We start from the raw sequence: 24574 nt of genomic DNA, 5'->3' as shown, positions 1-24574 counted from the left end.
TCTGCCTTTTTAAATTCAGTTTCTATATTCTAAAAAAAATGTGCCCTGAAACGTGTCTATATCATAAAAAGCATTTTCTTCCATGTTCTGACCCTTATTCTGACTTATCATTTCTATTGTTCAGCTTTCAGTAGTTTTCAGTAATGTTGTACTAAATAGGAAACTACTAACTGGTTTCCCATCTTTACAGGGAAGCAGAGATGTACAAGGAGAAGGGAAATGCATTCTATGCCCAGAAGGACTACAATGAAGCTTACAATTACTATACAAAGGCCATAGGTACGTATCGCTAAAATGGTGCAGTACTGGAATTCTAGTCCTGCCACCCCTTATCTGACAGTGTAACTGCAGTGGCCGAATAACAGGACCACTGGTTCCAACAGTCGGTTCCTTGGACAAGTTTTTTTTTTCCTTCATGTCAGACACTAAGATTAGCTTGATTAAGTTGGAAGACAAATGCTTTGTAAATCTCTCTGCACATCAAATGGTATGCGCTGTTTTTAGGTACTACACACAAACCCCTTTGGTTGAGTCATGAAGGGTTGTGATATATTTTTGATTCAGGAAAGGTTGTGATATATTTTTGTTTGGGACATCTATTTGTGTCTTCTGAAGTACTGAGACTGGAATTTGTCACTGTTTCAGTTTTAGTATTGTATCTTTTACTGGCAGAGAGCTGCCATATTCTATCTCTCATGGTGCATGTTTTCAGACAATACATAATGGTTATTGACCACATTAGGCAACTACTATGTGTAAACTTAAATAATGTCAAGGTTCTGATCACAATTAATAATATTTAAGAACACGTGGAGAATAATGCAAGCCACATATCTGCACAGCAATTCCCTGTTCTGCTAAGCGGTAAGTCCCCGATTCCATCCGTTTTCGAGATTGTCTAACATTGGATTTCTGCAGTCTCCCAACCCTTATGGCAGCAGAATGGTCAGTTGGCCTGATACAGCTTGGTTTACACATTTCCATCCTACTATGGTTCTGTAGAAGAAACGGGTATGACTTTATTTTCCTGTCCGCCTTTTTTCAACATCAGTTTTTTGGTGTTGACAATGGGTAAGCTAAACATACAGTAGTGTTTTTCTGGTTTGGACATGCAGTGAATAAAGCGGCTACAATAATCTGTTTATTGGCTGTTAATTCTGCCAATGGTCCAGGAAGATAATCGCTGGTTTGACGAGCTAAAAATGTTATTTGCAGTAATCTTCCACATCTCATTTTTAATAACCTCATTTCTGTGTGGGGAAAAAATTGCGGATAGTCACTGAAAATCGTTGACATATATTCTCGATTAAAAATACTCTATTAGCGGCAATTAACTGAAACACTGATTGCATTCACTGCCGTTATTCATCGACTTATATTTTTGTGGTCTCTCTTAATCACCTCATTCATCTTAATATTTACAGCAGAGAATTCCAGTTGCAAACAGAAAATTGGTTCAGTAATTAAAACCAATGTCAGCATTTTATTCTTTCATAGACATTTCCTTATATTTTTAGACACGGGAAAGCTAGACGCAATGGCTTTGTTAGACATACAATATCTGTTATACATTTGTATTTTAAGGTCAATATATTTCCGCTAAAGCACTACTGGATTACTTCCCAGCAGTCCTGTGGGATGCATTTGTGTATCCAAAATATTCATCTGAGTCACCCATGACAAAACTTTACCCACCTTTTATCAGCCAACACTGGTGTGTAACGTCAGCAGACCAGTCATTGCTTCCAGCTGCTTCCTGACCATATGGATCAACTCTAAAAACAGCCTTGTTGACTGTGAGCAGCTGACGTATGCAGAGAAATGCTCAACGTGCCTGTTAGTTGTAGCACTGCTACTGAAATTGAGGGATGGATGCAGTTGTATTACAGGAAGTGTGTTTGTGTGTGTTTTTTTTTTTCTTTTTCTTTTGTAATAAGGTCTTAGAAGTGTAAAGTTTAATAATTGCCCAAGAACCGTAAACTAGTAGTGTAATTCCTTAGGCCTTTTGATTATACCTTAGTAACAGGGGAATGTATTGGAGCAATTCCATTGTTGCTCCGTGCAGGATTTATAGATACTTTGTGCAGCGAAACATGGTACTAATGGACACGCTTAGTTCTTCGCTTTCACATTTGGATAGGCTTATTTCTATATTTGTGTCTTTTTGGTGCCTACTTTCCAATGGTGGAATATATATAAAATAAAGGCCTTACACTGCTCCTCCCCTCTATGGGGCACGAACGGCCACTAGATGGCACTTACGTACCTCAACACGGCCGAGGTAGGTGAGCAAGTTCCATGGAGCTCTGTCATTTTCGTGGGCTGGCAACTAGTGTAAATCTGTATTTCACAACTACAGTGTTTATTCCCTTTAGTACTATCGAGTAGTTAATAATTAAGTCCCTTTTTTAATGTCTGAAGATCCTTGTAATGTCAGCTATGTGGTTAAAGAGAAAAAAACTATTACTAGCAGCCATACATTTTATTAATGTAAATAATAGTAGTATTTTCCCAGTATTCTGTATACCAACTGTATGACTATATAAGGGTAAGAGTACGTCATTGGTGGGTTTTTATTACTTGATCAAATTTATTGACGTCCCACAATCATTAATGTGACTGGCTGTAGAACTACAGTATAAAAGGCTTATATAACCATTACATAATTCTTGTGGTGGAATAATGTTCCCTCCCATCATCTGGTAAACATTTCTCAATTTCCTTTCAACTCGTTTTTTGTATGAAGTTGCTCCCATATGGTGTATTATGTAGCTATTTTCCCATCTAATGCTGGGTACACACTGGCAGATATATTGCGTGAAAGGCTAATTTTTTGCAAGCTAGTCAGTGGGTGTGCATCCAATATGTCTGCTCTGACATCATCTTGGCTGTGCAGCACAGCCAATATCTGATATGTTGGCGCATGTGGCTGTGTGTACGGGCGGCTTACAATGGCTGCAGAAACTAGCGGTGACTGACCTCTTAGCTGGCTGAGGATATTTAAATGTCTTCCCAGATGTAAAGCCCTAAAGCCCAGGCAGGACCTATCGGGAAGGATAATTGGTATGTGTGGTAGGAAGGTCAGCCAGGTTTGTACCCAGCTTATCTCCAGCTATAAAAATGATCTTCTGCAGAAGTTATATAAAAAAAAAAAAAAAAAAAAACTTCTTTGAATTAGGGATTTTCCTGCAGGAGGGAGACTGTTGTGAAGTTGAAGATTCATTATATATTTAAATATATTTGTGTATTGACTATATCCAGCCTTCAAATGGTAAAAAAAAAAAGAATATTCTGTTTCTCTGTGCAGAGCTGGGTCTGTGTGCTTGCTTACTGGTTGTTCGTTTAGTCCCTCCATTTTACTCCACCAGTAAAAGAATATTGGTAATGTCTTCAATGAGTAGCTGTTTTATGCATAGAAGTTGTTATTTGATTAAACTTTTAATTTCCAAACAATTATTATTTATTTTTCTTCAAGATTGTTCCATTAAGACTGCCAGTTACTATGGAAACCGATCAGCCACCTTGATGATGCTAGGGAAGTTTCGGGAGGCACTGGAGGATGCTCAGCAAGCAGTGCGCCTCGATGACGCATTCATGAAGGTATGTCTTACATTCCTGTATAGCAGAGGTGGCCAAACTGGTCCTCGAGATCTACCAACGGTCCATGTTTTCCAGATCACCTAGCTGGTGCACAGCTGTAGTCAATACTAACAGTCACATTTTCAAACATGCTGCATTCATTCCTGCTATAGATCCACAGATTGCCTGGAAAACATGCACAGTTGGTAGATCTTGAGGACCGGTTTGGCCACCCCTGCTGTGTAGCATATACTCTTTTTCTGCCTTAAGTACAGTTCCTGGAGATTTTTTTTATACTTTTTTTTGGCTGATGCAGCTTTATGGAAATGCATTAGAGCTGCCAGCAGGTGTGCTCATTGATGGCATTGGTTTCAGTGGTGGTTGAGCACATAGGGACTTATTCTAGTTCACTCTTTCTGACAAAATCCTTCTTAGCTGGACAAAACCATGTGCACTGCAGGTGGGGCAGATATAACAAGTGCAGAGAGAGTTAGATTTGGGTGGGGTTTTTCTTCAAAGTGAGATCTATATTGCAGTGTAGAAATAAAGCAGCCAGTATTTACCCTGCACAGAAATAAAATAACTTGCCCAAATCTAATTATCTCTGCACATTTTACATCTGCCCCCCTGCAGTGCACATGGTTTTGTCCATCTAAGAAGGATTTTGTCGGAAAGAGTGAACTACAATAAGGCCCATAGTGCTTTATGTATATCTGCACCAATGCCCATTTTCTACCATTAGTTCTAAGATATTATATATACCGTATAAGCCGAGTTTTTCAGCCTTTTTTTTTTAGCTAAAAAAGCCCCCACTCGGCTTATACTCGAGTCAGTGGCTTCTGTTCTGCGTCCAGTCATCCAATTCGCTGCCCGGCTCCACTTTGAACATAGGCACGGCTACGGCAACATGGCCGCCAGCCTCCTGCACTATACATGTCCTCAGTGCAGGGGGCCGGCGGCCATGTTGCCGTAGCCGCGCCTTTGTTCAAAGTGGAGCCGGGCAGCGAAGTGGAAGGGGACAGTCAGTGGCGCACCCCAAACCCCCTGGAGGAGGTAAGCGGCAGCTGCTCCCTCCCCCCTCCGTGTGTGGTGTCCCTTGCAGGGGGATCAGCCTGTGGTGTCCCAGGGGTGAGCAGGGGGAGCAGCCTGTGGTGTCCTGCTATTAGGCAGGGGGAGCCACCTGTGGTGTCCTGCTATTAGGCAGGGGGAGCAGCCTGTGGTGTCCCAGGGGTGAGCAGGGGGAGCAGCCTGTGGTGTCCCAGGGGTGAGCAGGGGGAGCAGCCTGTGGTGTCCCAGGGGTGAGCAGGGGGAGCAGCCTGTGGTGTCCCAGGGGTGAGCAGGGGGAGCAGCCTGTGGTGTCCTGCTATTAGGCGGGGGGAGCAGCCTGTGGTGTCCCAGGGGTGAGCAGGGGGAGCAGCCTGTGGTGGAGCAGGGGGGAGCAGCCTGTGGTGTCCTGCTATTAGGCAGGGGGAGCCGCCTGTGGTGTCCTGCTATTAGGCAGGGGGAGCCGCCTGTGGTGTCCTGCTATTAGGCAGGGGGAGCCGCCTGTGGTGTCCTGCTATTAGGCAGGGGGGAGCCGCCTGTGGTGTCCTGCTATTAGGCAGGGGGAGCCGCCTGTGGTGTCCTGCAATTAGGCAGGGGGAGCCGCCTGTGGTGTCCTGCTATTAGGCAGGGGGAGCCGCCTGTGGTGTCCTGCTATTAGGCAGGGGGAGCCGCCTGTGGTGTCCTGCTATTAGGCAGGGGGAGCCGCCTGTGGTGTCCTGCTATTAGGCAGGGGGAGCCGTCTGTGGTGTCCTGTTATTAGGCAGGGGGAGCCGCCTGTGGTGTCCTGCTATTAGGCAGGGGGAGCCGCCTGTTGTTTCCTGGTATTATTATACAGGGAAATGTACCAGTAGCATTTCCCACCCTAGGCTTATACTCGGGTCAATAAGTTTTCCCAGTTTTTTTGTGGTAAAATTAGGTGCCTCGGCTTATATTCGGGTCGACTTATACTCAAGTATATACGGTACATAAACACAGAGGGTTCTCTATAGATTAAAACCAACTCAGACCAATATAAGAAATGGCAATTCTATATAAATTACCTGAGTAGATGTGGAAATAGAGATCCGTTCTACACTTTAGAGAGAGATTCTCAATTCTTACTTTGGTTTCCCGACACAGATCTTCAATTGTTTTTCCAATTAAGGCAAATTCCAAAGGCACCCAAGAAATGTGACCCAAAGCCTTTCATTATGTAGTATGTTTTCATTTAAGTACAACATATAAAATTTCACATTAGAATAAAATCTCAGTAGCATGTAAATAACAAGTCTCAATAATTATGGATTAGTCCGCACTGGTCGTTGGGAGTGTGCTTCATTTGTGGTAAATAAATGTCTAAACGCCGGCAGAACTCGTATTAATATATCCAGTATAGACATGAACATATATTCCAGCATTTCCGATCTGTCTGTAGGATAATATTGTACCCCTGGTGAAGGATCCTACAATCAACAGATTTGAAATGTCTGAATGCTGCCGGTGTTTTGGGTTCTTGTGTGTGTGTGTGTGTGTGTGTAATCTCAAAACTGTTCTCTTGTTCTGCACATCTGTTAGGGTCATCAACGTGAGGGAAAATGTCACTTGACTCTGGGAAATGCTATGGCTGCCACACGCAGTTTCCAAAAGGTGATGGAACTAGAGCCAAATAACGAGCTTACGCGGCAGGAGGTAAGAGATACCATGAAGTGGTGTGTAAAATTGAGTATGAAGATCACATGGAATTATTTCTGATCCACTACATAGAATTAACAGGGATGGACAAAATAGTGTACAATTAAGGAGCCAATGGACTCTTTGGGCTCAGTCATAGGGGTATATTCAATAGCTCGCCATCAGAGTATTCAACGGCTTCCCCTTCACTCGCTGTTTCCATCTTGCTGGTTCTTTTCAGCAAGGTGGAAACGCCAAGTGTGGCTGTCAAAACGGTGGGGCTTGCCACAAAATGCAGTAGGCTTGCTGCATTTGCTGTGAACCTCACTGTTCCGAGGGTATCGGCGGCGAGGATTTCCCCGGAACATTAAATACAGGGATTGGCTGACTAGGGGGATAGATGGCAAGGTTGGCTTGTTTTTGTCGATCCTCACCAAAACAAGCCATCCTCTCCATACAAACCCCCTCTCCGGCAGCATTGAATATACCCCATAATGTCTTATATATGCTTAGTTTACGATACGAATTGGAATTGTGCAATTTTTATTCTCGGGGGAGGGGGAGAGACACTCCTAATGCAGACAGTTTTTAAGCCGAGACACACCTGCATGGGCATATTGGCTCACTATGGTGATGTGTAGTTTGTCTGCAGAGCTGGAAGCCTCTCGTAAACGGGTGACGGTTGACGCACCGACAGTGGGGATCCCAACAGTCAGTATCTCGACATCGGGATCCCGACTGCCGGTGCTCTGACAGGGTCCACGACCCCCATAGAGGGAGAATAAAACCTGTGGCGAGCGTAGCGAGCCCGCAAGGGGCTTCTTTGCGCTCGCCCCCCTGACGGAGCACCGGCAGTCGGGATTTACACTGACCGAGGCACATACCAAACCCCTCGTAAACAGAGTGAATCTTCCAGCCCAGCAGCCTCTATACCTGACCCTGGACTGGCCTGGTCCCAGGTGATGTCTAGGCCAGTGGCTAGTCTGTCTAAATCTGCTGTACCACCTACCCCTGCAGTGGCCTCTCATTTAGTTAAGAAAAGGTACTGCCTTCAGTGCTTGGATGTCAGACTGTCAGATGCATCAGAATCTGATGAGGATGTTTTCACAGTGGAGCCGGAATCGACTCCTTCGGTGTTGAAGTGTTAATCATGGCTTTACGTCAGGTCCCGAATGTCACAGAAGTAAGAACCAGTTAGGTCCAAGCAGTTGTTTTTTGCTAAAGAAGCAAAAATCAGCAGCTGTTTTTACAGACCTAGGAGTCAGATCATATTCTAAATTTGGCCTGATAAAACATTTTCAGATGCCCCATCGCCTTTTGGCAACATAACCCTTTTGAAATTGAGATTCCACCTTCAGTGGATTCTTCTGTGTCCCGTTTATCCAAAAGGACAGAACTCCAAGTGCCAGAAGCCACTTGCTTTAAAAGAAGTTTCTGACCGATCGTTAGAAAATACTTTAAAATCTATTTCACTGGTTTCACAGCGACTAGCTATGGTTGGTTGTTGGGTGAACAAGGCTATTGAGTCTTGGGCATCTCGGATAACTGAGGGCCTTCAGTCCGGTAAACTGGCTGAAGAGATTATTTCCTTAGCACAACATAACCAGGAATCGTGGCATATTTAGGGGAATCCTCAAGATGTGTGTACACTGGCGTCTAGATTCTCTGCACTGACTATATCAGCTCGTAGGGCTCTGGCTTCGCTAGTAGCAGGCAGATGCAGAATCCAAAAAGGCGGTGGAGGCTTTACCCTTTGCAAGTAATGTACTTTTGGGGCCAGAATTGGACAAGTGGATATCCCAGGCGACTGGAGGTAAATCCACATTTTTCCCATCTGCTGCTCCAGCTCTTTGACGTTCCTTTTCTGGTCCATCCTTTTGGTCCTTTCCAGGATTCAGAGTGCATTCAAGGCTCTCCAGAGGTGAATCATCCCTTTCTCGGCACTTCAGAGGACATGGCAGAGCCACCGCATCCGCCTCCCATTAGGACCCTAAGTCCAGCCCAAAGCAGTGCATGATGGGTTTCCTTCTCACCGGGGGATCCCAGGGTGGGAGCATGCCTGCAAGCTTTTCAGGAGGTCTGGATAGAAACCTGCCAGTAAGCTTGTGCGATGGATCTAATCAATCAAGGATTCATATAGATTTCTGTTTTTATCTACCCCCACAGTTGTTCTAAAGATGGTGGCAGAGAGAAATGGTGTCATCTGAAAAAGGGGGTTATTGAACTAGATTGCATTGCATCTAGTTAAAACGCACAGTGCTTTAACCCATCAAATGCGTTTTGAACTACATGTGATGTAATCTAGTTCAAAACGCATAGAGTTGATCACTCTGTGTATTGGGGGGCATAAAACTGGCTTGTGGAGGGGTATAGATGGGGAAGATCTGACACTGCTAAAAAAAGTGCTATCACCTAGTTACTACACATTCTTTAACCCCTGTAAGGTCTATTCCAGTGTAATTGGATAAATGGATTTAACAGGGAGTAAGAAATATCCTGTTTTTATTTCTTTCGCGAAATTCTTTTGTTTGTCTATTTGTTTTTTTATACATGAGAGGCCATTACCATGCTCCCATTAAACTAATATTTCCTTTTAGTTAAAGAACGCAGCCGCTGTCCTAGAATATGAGAGGATTGCCGAAGCTGACTTTGAGAAACGGGATTTCAGGAAGGTTAGAGTATTTCTTCTTGGAGAAAAATACTAACCATAGGCTTTAGAAATCTTGATCTCTGATATAGAACATATTGTAGCACTCGTCCTTTTTTGTATGGCACTTTAATATATAAGCTATTTATGCCACTGGCAGTGTAAATAGACTACCCAGGGTCTTACTAAATATGAGCTTCAGAACTTGGTTTTTTTTTGTTTGTTTTTTTAAGCCTTGATTATTTTTAATAAAGCGCAACGGAATATGCTGTGCTATATCAGAAACTAAATCAAATGTCACTCTCCAATGACTATTGCACCATAGTTGGTAGTTTGGCAGCTTTTAGCTCTAAATAGCCAGCTTTTCAGATGGTGTATGTAGATGTGCTGCTATTAAGCAATGCACTCGCTTCAACTGTGAATGGATGGTGATGAGTAACCAGAAAAGTGTTGATCTCTGTCCAATCTGCTATAATGTGCACAGCAAATCTGAAATGATAGCGCTGGTCTGGGGCTCCTACTGGAACACAGAAACCCCGGAACCCCATTCTTTATAGAGTGCTCTTTCTGTTTTATATAGTGGCAGCTTTGATAAATATGGTTACTTGAAACCATGTATAGCTAGAAATTTTACAGCACCGTATAAATAGTTTTGCTTTGCAGTCTAGAACTTGCTGACGTAATTATAAATATGGAGAAGTAGAATTATTGGGAGACCGTTTGAAAGCCTAGCTGCACCCTGGTTGTCTGCTTATTGTTATGTCTTGTGGCAGGTTGTGTTTTGCATGGATCGAGCCTTAGAGCTGGCCCCCGCCTGTCACCGCTTCAAAATTCTTAAAGCAGAATGTTTGGCGCTACTTGGCCGCTACCCAGATGCCCAATCCGTTGCCAGGTAGTGTCAATACTTTTTTATTAGTGCTTAAGGAAATATAAATTGTACTTTTTATTACTGCCAGTTCATGTGTGGGTTTTTGTCCAGTTGCCTAAAGCTGTAGAGTTTAACTTTTAATTACAATCATCACAGTATTTCTATTGTTTACAGCTGCGTGTCATGGTAGGGCAAAATAAAATGACCCGATAAGGAATGATCGCCTCCTTATGAAAGCTAGACTTGTTCAGTTGACTGTAGTTCATCTTAGCGACCAAAAGTCATAGGCTTTTTATCAGCATTTACCTGAACCCCAGTGATTGCGAAAACTGCTAAAAAAGTGGGTCCCTGGGATGCCTCGCCTACAAAAATTGGGGTCCTACCTGATCTTTTCTGGGTCCCAATGGAATAAAGCCTCCCCTTCCCCCCAGCATGGTACATACAGAAGCCTTCTCTCCCCCACATGGCATATACCCTGAGCCGAGGGCTGGCCCGAGCATATATTTTTTTTGTAAGCAAACATAGATTTGGGAGCCCCTCAATGTAGTAGTTGTGGTATGGGGGAAGTATTAATTGGCCCACTCAAAGCAAGATACGCATATATACTAGAAAATACATAATCTTGTGCGCCAAAAATTTAGGGCATGGCTTTGCGGGGAAGGGGGCATGGCGACATAATAGTACCAATTCTCATTACACCATACAATAGTGCCACTTTTACACACTGCACCAGCTAGAGCCACTTGGACATACTGCGCCAGGATTACGCACACCATAATGTCCGTTACTCATTATGCAAAGCAATGCCCAATACATATACCACACGGTAATGCCTATTATATATTCTGCTACATAAGTGCCTCTTACCTACAACTCTATGGCCTCCTCTCCCTCCCACATGGCACATACGCCAGTCACCTCCTCTCCCATTACCCTCGGCATGGCACATATGCCGGCCTCCACCTCCTCCTCCCTGCTTTCTGCAGTCTGCCCCGTCGGTGGTGATCGGCTGGTGTGACGCAGCTGTAAGTCATGCTCTCACTTCTGCCGCATCACAACTGAGGGGCAAACACAGATCCCTCCGCTCCCAATACACATAAATAACACATGTGCTGATCCGGGCACAGCGTGTCCCAGGGGATGCAGCCTTACACAAAAATGGAGTCGTCCCTGGTGCTCAAAAGCTGGTAACACTCGGTAAAGAGAGTATTTGCGAACCATGAGCCCACCATAAAAATGTGGGTTTGGTCAAATAATTAATATCTCAAATATGCCATCCATGTATGTCTCCAAAATGGCAGCTAAGCTTTAATTAAACTTAAATTAGCTCATAATCCAAACATTCTTCAGTGTTCCATTAATGCAACCTCTTCAAAACCAAACTATTTAGCTTGTGATGGTGTTAAGACAACAAATGGGTCACTTTTTTTAAGTGGAATTTAATGACCAAATAGTAACAATGCTTAAGGTATACGAAAAAGAAATAGTGGTCATTCTAGGATTTTTTGGGGGCAGGGTACTGATCGATGAGAAGTTTCTTTTTATTAAACTGGATAGCTTTTCTTTTTTATCACTTTTTTTTTTTTTTTTTATTGATCCAGTCTAGAACAAGAGAGGCAATTTGAGGCTGTTTGTTATTGGGGGCACATTAAACATAAATGCTCAGGCTGCTGAGGTCAGGGGCCACCACAGTGTCCTTAGGGACCTCTTCATAGTGCAATGTTGTCCAGCTGCGGCCACGAATGTCTGTCTGTGCCATTACACCCTAGCCTCTACTGATGCCTCACACTAACCATTCCAAAATAACCAACGGCTCATGTGCAGCATTTATTAATGTGTCCAGACGGGATCGGTATGATATCACGGCGGTCAAAATCCCGAAGCCAGAATCCCGACAAGTGGGGGACGTGGATCGCCCCCCCCCCCCCCTCCTTGCGGGCCTGGTGCCTCGCTACACTCGGCACAACGACACCCATAGAGAGACAAAGCGTTGTGATTCCGATTGCCGGGATACTAACTGCATCCCGTCCAGAGAGATGCTGGCTCTAACATTCCGCAAGGGTATAGCCTGCTCCATATCTTACTGGTAAGATCATGTACTGTCCCACGTTTGGAGTCTTGCAGGAGGCAACTGAATGTGTGGCTGTCCCTAGCTGTAGATTGGGCAGCTGACTGCATACAGTGGGGGAGCCCTGGGTATGCAGGGCTCCCCCACTGTATGCACTGTATTGTGTATGCTTCCTGGTGGCTGGGTTGTGACTAGATTGGCCAATGGGATTTGGCTCCCCAAAACTCTGGGATTTCAATCCTGCTCAGATGCTGCCTGGCTTCTCCCATCCCCGACAGTGCGGCTCTGTGCAGCATGATGAGGTCAGATGTCACGCTGCGCAGGCCGCACAGCCCGCCTTGATTCTGGTGCACTGCCCATCCCTCCCTCCCCATTCTGTTGCATCCTGCCCGGCTCCCGGACACACAGCCCATCCACCCGGCTCCCGGCAAACACTTGGTCACAAATCGGAAAGCCAATCCCAGTATTGAGCATTTCTCAATCCCAAATCTCTGGATTGAAATAATTCCCCGGCATTGGCTTCCCTAGTTGTGACTGAGTGGTTGGACTTGGTGCTTTGCGCCTCCTTCACCTAATTTCTGTAAAATATAAAAACTTAACCAAAAACTATGAAAAAACAAAAACCATGATGACTGGCATGTAGACCTCTTCCCAAGCAGATTGTATTCTAAAAATAAGTCTGTATACATTTAAAAATGTATTTCTATCTGCCTACAGTCCCATTTCACGTACGGTCACCCCACAGGGCTGCATACAAAAGTCTACAAGTCCGAGCTTGCACCTCAAGGGAGGTGAATTGCGCTGCCAATGGTTACATGCAGATACAACGCCAACTCTTTCGCCCATTCATGAGTAATTGGATTGACCCATAAATGTTATATTTTAAAGCTCCATGACCTCTGCACTCTAATTCTTGTCTACCTTAAATTGTATGTTCCATCTTTTTTTTTTTTTCATTTCAGTGACCTCTTACGGTTGGACTCTACAAATGCTGACGCACTGTATGTGCGTGGACTCTGTCTGTATTATGAAGACTGTATCGAGAAAGCTGTACAGTTCTTTGTGCAGGCCTTAAAAATGTTCCCAGATCACCAGAAAGCTCGTTTAGCCTGCAGGGTATGTGTTTTATTGGAAGTTACTAAGTTTTACAAACACCTATTATAAATACAGTCTGGAGGATTAGAAAATATACATTCTGATCATCTGCTTAGAACTACATAAGTGTGTTTTTTTTATTTGTGTGCTTGTAAAAGTAAAAAAAAATAAGTAAAACATACAGTATAGGGATAAAAGTATTTGGCCACACCGGTTATTATTGAAATCAGGTCTTTCAATTAAACCCATTGCCAACGGTCTATAAAATGAAGCATCTAGCCATGCAGTCTTCATTTACAAACGTGTGATGATTGGTGAATTTTCTTCACTGCTGGATATTCCACAGTCAACTGTAAGGGATCTTATTAGAAAGTGAAAGCATTTAGAAACAACTGCAACTCGGCCACAAAGCAGACCACATAAAATCCGAGCTGGGGTCAACAACTTTTTTAGGCACATGGTGCGTAAAGGTTGCCAACTCTTTGCTGATTCCATAGCTGAAGAGTTCCGAAATTCCACTGACATTAATGTATGCAGAAAAGCTGTGCAGCAGAAGCTTAATGGAATGGGTTTCCATGTGTGAGCAGTTGCATAGAAGCCTCACATCACCAAGAACAATGGCAAGCATCTGATGGAGGGGTGTATAGCACTGGACTGTGGAGACTTTTTCTGTGGGGTGACAAAACACACTTCTCTGGCCTGCAGTCAGGTGGGCCAGTCTGGGTTTGGCAGATGCTGGGAGAACATTACCTGCTTTACTGCATTATGCCATATTATACACATATATTAATATTAGAGATGAGCAAAATCCATTTCAGTAGGACATAGTTTGTGATGAGCACCTGGTGTGACTAACTATTTAGACATTAGTTTGGGAAGCACCGAAATTGAAATGCAACGGGACAGAGCAATTCTAAGGTGGGAAATTTACTAAGAGTTTTATTTCACATGGGATGTTGCTATGGGCAGCCAATCAGAATCTTCTTATTTCGCACCTTCTAGATCATAATAGCTAGTATCTGATTGGTTGCCCATAGCAACTTCCCATGTGAAAAAAACCCTCTCATCTTAGTAAATTTCCCCCCAAGTGTCCAAGAAGCGCTACATACCGGCCAGTTTGGAAGAAAGTATCTGGTTTCATTGTTAATTCTGGTACACCTGCTGAAGAGCAATTGTGTAGCTGCTGTGTGTTACTCCATTGCTGTAATTCTGTGCTAATACGACTCCGTCTCAATGTTTTTCTGTGTTAAATCTTAAACTACTGTTTAGGTATATACAATTTTTATGTAATTTCCAGTATTTTTTCTTTCTTTATTTCCTGCCTCCCTCTGACAAACTGAAAAATGAGGGGTTTCAAACATGCTTTAAAAGCAGATGTTAAGGAACAAGGTTATCAAGAGTCTTCCAGGTGTGTGTGTTCAAATTATCAACTCAACCAGCTCGTTATTGTCTTTCAGAATGCAAAGGCTTTAAAAGCCAAAAAGGAAGAAGGCAACCAAGCATTTAAAGAGTGTAATTATGAACTGGCCTACAGACTGTACTCCGAAGCACTCAGCATAGACCCCAACAATATCAAAACAAATGCCAAATTATACTGTAATCGTGGCACTGTCAATGCAAAGGTACGTACAATCTGTATACAGAAGTTATGGCCGGTTATCCATTTTTTATGCAAAGAAAACACAGGTCTTATTTCATCTTTAGTATGTTGCCCCCCCCCCCCCCCAGATATTATTCATACTCACTTGTTCTCTGATAAGTTAATTGATGTGATATCATTATTGATTTGCACAGCTCAAAAAACTGGATGAGGCCATAGAGGATTGTACAAATGCGGTAAAACTGGATGAAACGTACATCAAGGCATACTTACGGAGGGCACAATGGTAAGAGACCTTATCATATTTGTATTGCAGTATGTGTGTATGGCACTGTGCACTGACTTTCTGCAATGTTTGCTTTGCAAACAATAAAAACAGACCTCACTTAAATGACTGCTGACAAATAGCAAAGCAATCATTTCTGCTGTTCAATTGTAAGTGCAAATACATAAGTCACAGCAGGAGACCTCAAGCCAATCACTTATTTCCATTCTCCATTTTAGGGGTTTTCAATTAGCTACGGTAATTTGCTGTAGCTGGGACTATTCAATTTGCTCCTACGTTTATATAGTATTATGCTTCAGTTGCCTCAGGTACCCAAAGTCTAATCCCCCCCCCCCAAAAGCAGCCCTCGGGGCAGTAATAACATAAGATAAACATATCCTGGATCCTATGTATTGTCATTCAAAAACTATTTTTTTTTATAATTGGATAGCCCAATAAGGACCATAGGTCAAAAAACTGGCCCACCTAGTTGAATATAGCCCTAAATTGATCATGAACATCTAGCTGAACACATTCATCTCAATGATATTTTTGTGGTAATTTGGGGCCAAATAAAAAAAAGCCATTTTCTATTGAAATAAATACATAATTAAAATTTGGTGTGCACCTGAAAAAAACAACAACTTTTTGGTGGTAATTAGAGACGGTTTACTGTTAGTTTCTCTAAAAATTACATGTAATTGATTGAAAACTTCCAATTCTGAATACCTGGGCTGAAATTTAATAGGGTCCGAATTTGTGAGTTTTAAAATATAAAATCACAAAAACAACTGCACAATCGCACTTTTCCCGCAATTCGCACATTTTATAGGGTGCTATTACTGAAGAAATCGGACAGATGTTTTCCCATTATAAAGTATACAACTCACATTAATGGGATGAGATTTTTGGTAGTTACTAAAAATCACAAAAAAAAATAGACCAGGCAAATTTGAGACCCATGCACAGATCATAGAACTCTGTGCATGGTTCTGTGTTAAAATATGTGTAAAAGTAAATTTTTTTATTTTTTTTTAAATGGCGGTTCCCCCTTCCTAAATCGTAGCCAGACCTGGTTCCAATGGAGACTCTTTCAGCCAATCATGGAGCTATGCCCTGATTTGGCTGAAAGCGTCTCCATAGAGACGTGTAGAGCCAACCACGCTAACAGCTTCTATAGCGCTGTGACAGCGCTATAGAAGCTGTCAGCAGGGACAGAGAAGCCGGCTCACCCTGCTGTCAGTGCGGGGTGAGCCTGCAGTGGAGGACTGAGTCAGCGCTGGAGCCTGGTGTGTCTGTGTGTAATATACTTGTACTGTTTTTTTGAACATTCTTTTTTTCAGGTGGACTAAAAGTCCCAGTGGGCCCATTAATGCCCCGGACTTGTGTTCGCTAAGTCCCAGTATGCGGGGGAGACCTGCTGGGACTTGTAGTTCACCTGTAAAAAAGCAATGGGTTTTTTGTGTGTGATTTTACCATATCAGGCCGGTATCCACGGACACAGGTGACAGCCCCAGGCTTCAGACCTTGACGGGTGAAGCCTGGGGGGGGGAGGGAGGTATCCTGTCCAGCGCTGACCAGCCACTGTTAGCATGATACGGCCGGGGGACTTTATGCAAAAAGTGTCCCCCGGGTGTGGCATGACACCGCAGGCTGTTGGAGCCCGGTGTTTGTTTCAAAATACGGGGATCCCCAGTTTTTTTTGTCCCCTGTATTTTTGGAACCAGGATTGGATACGGGACCCCGGGCTGGTTTCAGAAATACGGGGGACCCCTACACTTTTTGTCCCCCTTATTTTTGGGACCAGGTCCAGCTCAATGAGCCCGGGGCTGGTTATGCTCAGGAGGTGGCATTTGTGTACATTTTTGTACACAAAATCGCACATTTCCTCAAATTCGCAAATTTTCATGACTAAAAATCGCACCATAACGCGCTTTTTTGCTGCAAATTCGCATTTTATTAAATATGCGAATTCACGGCTAAATTTTTTTTTTTTTAAAGTGCGATTTTGGACTCTGGGTCCAAGGGATTCTGAAGTAATTCCAGATATTTATTTTACTTTAAAACCAATGTTTTCTACCCTTAGGGGTGTGCACACAAAAAAAAAGCTAATTTCCTCTGAAAAGGTGATGCAACTTTTTAATTGGATTGCAGATGTAACTTGCAGTGCGAATTTGAGTCGTACAAGCCATCTCCCACATAATTGGATTGACCCCACCCCTTGACTAGTGTAGACTTTGTGTGGTATTTTTCTAATGCAGTGGTTCTCAAACTTGGTCCTCAGGACCCCATACAGTTCAAGTTTTCCAAGTCACCCGACGGGTGCACTCATTACTGACTTATGGTGTGTACACACGGTACTTTTTGCCTTCCGATGTTGACGATATACACCATTACACATTTTAAAAGATCCACAGATGGAGCTAATTATTTCACTTGAAACATATACTGTGTGGGGTCCTGAGGACCGACTGACTAACTGTGTTCTAATGCGAATGCTGATCATGTTGATTAGTACTACACTACATTTCAGGCATAGCATATTGTAAGGTGTTCCATAAAACCATGAGACACAAACAAGGTCTTCAAATCATGAGTATTGTTACTCTGTTCCTCCCAGTTATACAGACACAGAGCAGTATGAAGAAGCAGTACGGGATTATGAAAAGGTTTATCAGACAGAAAACACAAAAGGTAAGATTTCCTTTTATTACCGGTTACAATGTGTATGCTTACTGAATTTTATGGACTCCTTAGAAACCTACAAATACTTACAAACAACTAAATTTACTTTTTCTTATATGACTTGGGAAACTGCTTTTTGTTTTTGGCTAATGAAAAACTGTTCATACATGCTGACCTACAAGTAAACTTTGGTTTTCATGGGGTCTGCTATTTTAAGTGCATATTTTCACTAAGCTAGTGGTCTGGGCTCTGTCCCAGTATTTGTCGAATACATAACTCAGTGTTTGTTTGTGTGTCATTATATGTGGCGAGGGAGGGCATGGCAGATGGCGTGCCACTGTACCAAGGAGAGCCCTCACATTTGTCAGTAAACAATAGTGTATGGGAATACAAAGGAGCTTTCATAATGCATCCCACTGGACACCCTTTTCTTACCAGAACACAAGCAGTTGCTTAAGAATGCACAGCTGGAATTAAAGAAGAGCAAACGGAAAGATTACTACAAGATTCTAGGGGTGGACAAGAACGCATCAGAAGATGAGATCAAGAAAGCTTACAGGAAACGAGCATTAATGCACCATCCAGGTAACGACACAGCTACTGTGCATAGCACATGTGAAACATGCACTAAAGTAGGTCAGTAGGGGCCTGCTCCTGTAGTAGACATGAATTGTCTGTGAACACTACAGCTGAGTGACACTTTTAACCAGGCATGTCAAAACTACGGCCCTCTAGCTGCTGTGAAACCACACAATCCAGCATTCCTTGTTAGCAAAACTGTGGCAAGGCATGATGGGACTTGTAGTTTCACAACAGCTGGAGGACCATAGTTTAGACATGTCTGCTTTTAAACACTTATTTGCAATCCCTCTCTCAAAGTTGCTGTTGCTCTATAAAGGTTGGGCAAGCATCTGACTTATGAAGACCATCGTTTATCCTCCTGTCTTTAGGGGAGGTAACCATGGTTGCACCCATACTGTGTTTTCATTCATGTATGTATTTATATAACTTCCAGACATTTGTCCTACCAGGGGACACTTCTGCTTACTCTGGCACTGTGTTTATTCCCTTTCAGACAGACACAGTGCTGCTACAACAGAGGTTCAGAAAGAGGAGGAAAAGAAATTCAAAGAGGTGGGCGAGGCCTTTACAATCTTGTCCGATCCAAAAAAGAAAGCTCGCTACGATAGTGGGCAGGACTTAGAGGAGGATGGAATGAACATGGGAGGTCAGTGTTGGCCAGCTTTCATATATGACATTATGAGGCTTATGCTTCATGAAAGCTTTACATTGTTTTTGTTTACTCTTTGATCCCAACATAGTCAGTTTGTTTTTGTTGTTACATTTCTCTGAGCTATAATTATAAAAGGGATATAGATGTTTGTACCGACTGATCTAAAAAGCCTTATTGCAATAACCTTTCCTTATTAGAAAATATTAATTTTTACGCTTTATTAATTATAGTATTCTCTTCCAATTTCTCTCCAGATTTTGATGCCAATAATATATTTAAGGCATTCTTCAGTAGTCCGGGAGGTTTCAGCTTCGAAGGTGAGGTGTTTTTAAAAAAAAAAAAAAAAAAAAAAAATTTTATGACCGAAGTTTATGGATCAAAAAAATTCTTTACTTTTTTGGCATACTTGTATTTGCATCAGCTCATTGTTTGAGTATGCTGCCACCTCCATTGTTCCACTCCTGAGGTTTTTTTCCCATCATGCACTGACTTAAAAAAAAAAATATATATATATATATCTGTGAATTCCCCAAAAATTTCCGATGGCAACTGATTGGTCGGCTGCAGCAGTAGTGACCTCAAGCTTGCAGGAGAATAATTGCGCACAAGTGGTTTTGATCTGTACATTTATTGAAAAGGTCGATCATTAAGCCACTTTAAAAAAAAAAAAAAAAAAGACATTATTACTCACCACAGATTGTCTGTAATATGTTGCATTTAAAAAGCTGCTGATGTGCTGCCGTAGGCGAATCCACATCTGATTTCACTGAATCAGGTGATTTTAGGACCCACTGGTAGTACTCTGTATAGTTCTGAAAAAAAGATTCCGCTTACAGGGCTTGTGGGACCTGTAGAAAAAGTAGTTAGTGCTGAAAATGCGTTACTCAGTCTAATGCATTGATCACTATTTTGAAGCTCTATCAACGGTGAATTCCAAAAAGGGTAAAAACCTTATCGGCTGGACTAAAGCGCTATCCATGTGACAAATTATTTGTCGAGATACCATATATACTCGAGTATAAGCCTACTTTTTCAGAACATTTTTAATGCTGAAAAAGCCCCCCTCGGCTTACACTCGAGTGAGGGTCCCACTTGAGTCAAAAGTTTCCCCAGTTTTTTGTTGTAAAATAAGGTGCCTCGGCTTATATTCGGGTCGACTTATACTCGAGTATATACGGTAACCTATTCTTAAATGTTAGATATAATTGACTAAGTAGTTTTTATAAAGGAGTTGGTATGTGCTTATTTCATAGATTAATATATATTTGGTAAGGAGATACATACACACACTAATAATGCGTTCAAAAATAGAAATGTTAATAGTTTATTTTTATCAATTAACAACATTTAAAGTAAATGAACGTAAGATAAATCTAAAGCAAATCAATATTTCGTCTGTCCACCCTTTGCCTTCAAACAGCATTCCCCCCCAAAGAAGTGAGTTTTCATTTTTCACGCAGGGGAGTGGAGCGAAATTGCTGCCTAGCTAGGGTCATTAAAGTGATGTTTTGTGTATATTAACGGGGCATACAGTACTGTGACAACAGTAGAATTGTTCTTTTCTTTTTTTATTTAACAATTGACAAAATGCAAAGTGAATGTACAGAATTTAAATTCAAACGTCTTAGAGAATGAACCACATGGGCATCTGATTGGCCCCAATTTTATTGTGGCCCCCATTTTCTCACTGCTAGGTCTGACAGAAATCATTTGAATGAGCCATTTTTAAATGTATCTCCTGTTTCATTGTGAATTGCTAGTATTGTGTGTTATGTATGGGCATTCAGTATACATTAGTGAAGCAATACAGACACTGTACATCATGTAATGTGCAGCTGTTTGAGCCAGTGATTCCCATCCCTTGACACCATTATATGGACAATACACATGCTGTGCTCTGCCTGTATCTGTGCTCTTGCAGTTCTTGTCTATGAAAGGAGCATCATGCAGCCATAGAACACGGGGACATCTGGTGACAAGCAGAGCTGGTTAGGACTGATTACATTGCTTCACACACACACACACGGCACTAGAGCCATTTACATGAGAAGAGCCACATTTTCCTTTTCTGCAGTCAAATCCTTTGCTTTATTCTGTAATGCAGCTCTGCCGAATCCGCAGGACAAAGTCTACTGAAAATGTAGTATTGAGTGGCTTTCAGGTTCATGTGAAATATATTGTGACATTATTTTGAGATTCAATTCAATTATTAGTTTTCTTTTTCGTTACACTGTATATTGCAGCACCTCCACTAAACCTCTTGTGGTTAGTGACAGGCAAAAAGAGTAATCTGATCAAAACGAGATATTAGAGGGCACAAATGTGAACTGAATTATGCCACTCTGATTAACAGAATAATATAAAATGGTCAATTCAAAGCCAGCACAAAGCTTATATAATGTACATTTTAATATATACTTATTTAAAATGACAGATTTTCATAGATGTCAGTTGATTACAAATTCCATATTAAGTACAGTTGTTCTTAAACACCCAACATGTATCGTCTTTACGACTTCCTCAGTGGCATATCACAAAGAATTTCTACAATGATCTTACAGCACATCTGTTATCATCCTTAACAAGTATGCGTAATATAAAATCTTTAATATCCTATGACGGTGGGTCTAAAAATACAGGTAGACCAGTGAATGAATTGGCATGAAAAATTCCTTTTTTCAATACTGATAATGTTGGTGGATGATTGCCCCCTCTAATATCTCGTTTTGATCATATAAGATCATGTAAGCTGAAAGCTGCTCCCAACAGCCTGTTTGAACAGCTTTCAGCTCAAAGCTGTGTATGCCTTAGCTATGAGCACTGCTGCACACTCCCGCATAATCGCCAGGAAAGCCGCTCATCTGCTGTAATACCAGCAGATGAGCGGCGTTGAGGATGGCTTTGCATAGGTCTGCGCTATCTGCACACTATCTTTCACGAGCAGTCATATTACATATCATGAGTATTTGCATCCATGTATACATTTAGCAACAAATGTATGACTAGAAAATCTTGGTACTTGTTTCCTAGCACGGCCACAACGATCATAATCGCGGTCATCGGGGGTAAAATCGGGTAAAATGCCCGCGATTTCCCCATAGAGAACAATGTTAAATGCCTCAATTTACCCGCGATGACCACGATTTCCCATAGGAAACAATGTGAAATGGCTCAATTTAGCCAAATTATCATAGGAACAATAGTAAATGGGCCAAAAACACCCCTGAACATTGAAATGTCCCCCCAAAAGTAGTTGACGCCACCCCGCCATCAACGTCAACCCGAAGCGTGGCGAGCGGCGGCGGTACGCGTCCTCCGACCTTTTCATGCCCTACTATCCACTAGGGCGTGGAGTGAGAATAGAATAGTGTGGCGAGCGCAGCGAGCCACCGAGCCCGAAGCGTGGCGAGCGCACGCGGATACCTTCACAGTTATACGCGTCCCCTCGCGGGCTTCCCGGGTGTCCATGGCGAAGCCCTGTGAAGGTATCCGCGTCCCCTCGCGGGGCTCGCCACGCTTCGGGCTCGGTGGCTCGCTGCGCTCGCCACACTATTCTATTCTCACTCCACGCCCTAGTGGATAGTAGGGCATGAAAAGATCGGAGGACGCGTACCGCCGCCCCTCGCGGGCTCGCTCCGCTCGCCACGCTTCGGGTTCACGTTGATGGCGGGGTGGCGTCAACTCCTTTTGGGGGGACATTTCAATGTTCAGGGGTGTTTTTGGCCCATTTACTATTGTTCCTATGCTGATTTGGGTAAATTCATCCATTTAACATTGTTTCCTATGGGAAATCGTGGTCATCGCGGGTAAATTGAGGCATTTAACATTGTTCCCTATGGGGAAATCGGGGGCATCGCGTCTGGACCATTTAAGCATTTTTAGGTGCACACGACGCGACCGACCCGATTTTTCAATGCATTTCAATAGAAAAATCGGGGGCGTCGCGTCGGTCGCGTCGCAGGCCACTCTAATTACCCCCGATGGCCAAGATTTGTGGCCGTGCTAGGAAACAAGTACCAAAATCTTAAATGGGCAAAACCATGTGCACTGCAGGTGGGGCAGGTGGGGCAAATGTAACATGTGCAGAGAGTTACATTTGGGTGGGGTGTGATCAAACTGACATCTAAATGTAAAAATAAAGCAGCCAGAAACAAAATAACTCCCAAATCTAAAGGAACCCCATCTGCAATGCAACATGGTTTTATCCATTATAGAAAGATTTTTCTTTTGAGCACTAATACATTTGTTTTTTGCAGGGTTATTGAGATATTGTGTAATCTTTTGTTATGACTGCACAAAGCAGAAGGTAGTGTGGAGAAAAAAAAAACCTTGGCTATGTTTAATGGTTCTTATAAATCTTGCAAATTAAGAAAACAAACAAATACGGTTCTCTGTGTATTGAACGTGGAGTTGGAATGTCTGCCACAGCTTCTACAGTTTGCACTAACTACATTTTTGTTTTTCAGCTTCTGGCCCGGGAAATTTTTTCTTCCAATTTGGGTAACAAACCCACACTCCTGCCTGCAGCTCCATTGGCCCGACATCCTATGCCCCTCCTTCCCTCTTCATCTCCCATCTCTGTTCAAGTGTTTTAACCCAGAATAAGGACATTATTTAAACAGCATCTTTATGTCTCTGTTTATTAGAGAATGTGTTTTCTTTTGTTTGTTTTTTTATATTTCGACTCCCTTTCGGTTCAAATAACTCTCCGTGTGCTCATGTGTAAAGGAAATTCTGAACACGGCATGAAGGAAAGTATGAAATTAAATGTAAGATCCTGTCACATCTTGGTTATAACATTTGTTGCTGCTGGGACATAAACTTGTGTGGGGTGTTTTATATGGAAGGGAAATTCAGTATTCTGTTCCTGCACCCTGAAAGTCTTTTCTGGAACAACACACTCAATTCTCTGGAAGTTTCTGTATGACAGAGATCCGTTCTCTCACGCTTCAGAACCATGCATGCCCCGGAGACAGGTATCCGCACTCACACACATGTGGCCTAATCTCCTTAGTCCATCAAATCTGGAAACACAGTACAACGTAGCAGCACTTTTAATTATTGCAACTCCCCAACCGAGCAGATCGCAGTGGGATCACTGGAAAACAAATGTTGTGTGTGTTGAACAATTCTATACATGGTTTGCTATGTACCGGTTTCCCACAACTCCTGTACTATTTAGTCTAATGGACTTGTTGCCCTGTTGGAACATTTTATACTGGGCATGGCAAGAATTGATGATCAGACTGGATTCTTTACTATTTTATCTGGCTAAGATCTTTTTTTTTTTTTTTTTGTGTCATCTGTATAAATGAAACCATGTAACTAGATTGGCTGCAACAACAACAAAAAAACATGCAGTATTCCTTGTACATCCAGATGCCATTTATTGGACGCAGTGGTGTAGTAGATGCGGATTACAATCTGGAAAGTCGAATTAAAAATTCAGTGCAAAAAGAAAGGAAAAACAAGCAAGTAAATGCAGTTGATGCCATAAAAACTTGTAATGTTGTCCATTAAAGTTCCCTTCAATGCAAAGTAACCATTGTAAATATGAAGGATTTCAATAAAACCATATAAAACCACCGCTCTGCCTATGTGTTTTTAGTTTACAAAAACTTGTGTATGTACAGATGTGTCCTTAAACATCCTGCCTCAATACACCACTTAGCGCAGTGGTTCTCAACCTCGGTCCTCAGGACCCCCACACAGTGCACGTTTTCTAGGTCACCAGTGGCTGCTGCCAACTGTCACATTATAAAAATGCACAGGTGACCTGGAAAAAATGAACTGTGTGGGGGTCCTGAGGACTGAGGTTGAGAACCACTGACAGCGTGAG

The 24574-nt window shown here is 42.5% G+C and overlaps 1 protein-coding gene across 1 annotated transcript in view; it reads left to right on the top strand.

The window, feature by feature from the left end:
- The window catches only part of DNAJC7 (DnaJ heat shock protein family (Hsp40) member C7), a 35632-nt gene extending 11311 nt beyond the window's left edge, over positions 1-24321 (top strand). The window contains exons 2-14 of the mRNA XM_083146876.1: positions 191-279; positions 3476-3600; positions 6178-6291; positions 8871-8945; positions 9694-9812; positions 12819-12972; positions 14409-14573; positions 14746-14837; positions 17437-17510; positions 17940-18086; positions 18577-18729; positions 18990-19052; positions 23202-24321. Of these exons, the coding sequence (XP_083003002.1) occupies positions 191-279; positions 3476-3600; positions 6178-6291; positions 8871-8945; positions 9694-9812; positions 12819-12972; positions 14409-14573; positions 14746-14837; positions 17437-17510; positions 17940-18086; positions 18577-18729; positions 18990-19052; positions 23202-23239 (1408 nt within the window). The 3' untranslated portion in view covers positions 23240-24321. The remainder of the gene's footprint in view (positions 1-190; positions 280-3475; positions 3601-6177; positions 6292-8870; positions 8946-9693; positions 9813-12818; positions 12973-14408; positions 14574-14745; positions 14838-17436; positions 17511-17939; positions 18087-18576; positions 18730-18989; positions 19053-23201) is intronic.
- The last annotated feature ends 253 nt before the right edge of the window (positions 24322-24574 follow it).

The sequence above is a fragment of the Crinia signifera genome, chromosome 6 (genome assembly GCF_055691185.1).
Source record: "Crinia signifera chromosome 6, ASM5569118v1, whole genome shotgun sequence".
NCBI lineage: Eukaryota > Metazoa > Chordata > Amphibia > Anura > Myobatrachidae > Crinia > Crinia signifera.
The sequence above is the reverse complement of the archived record's forward strand: the minus strand, read 5'-3'. Positions and strand labels throughout refer to the sequence as shown.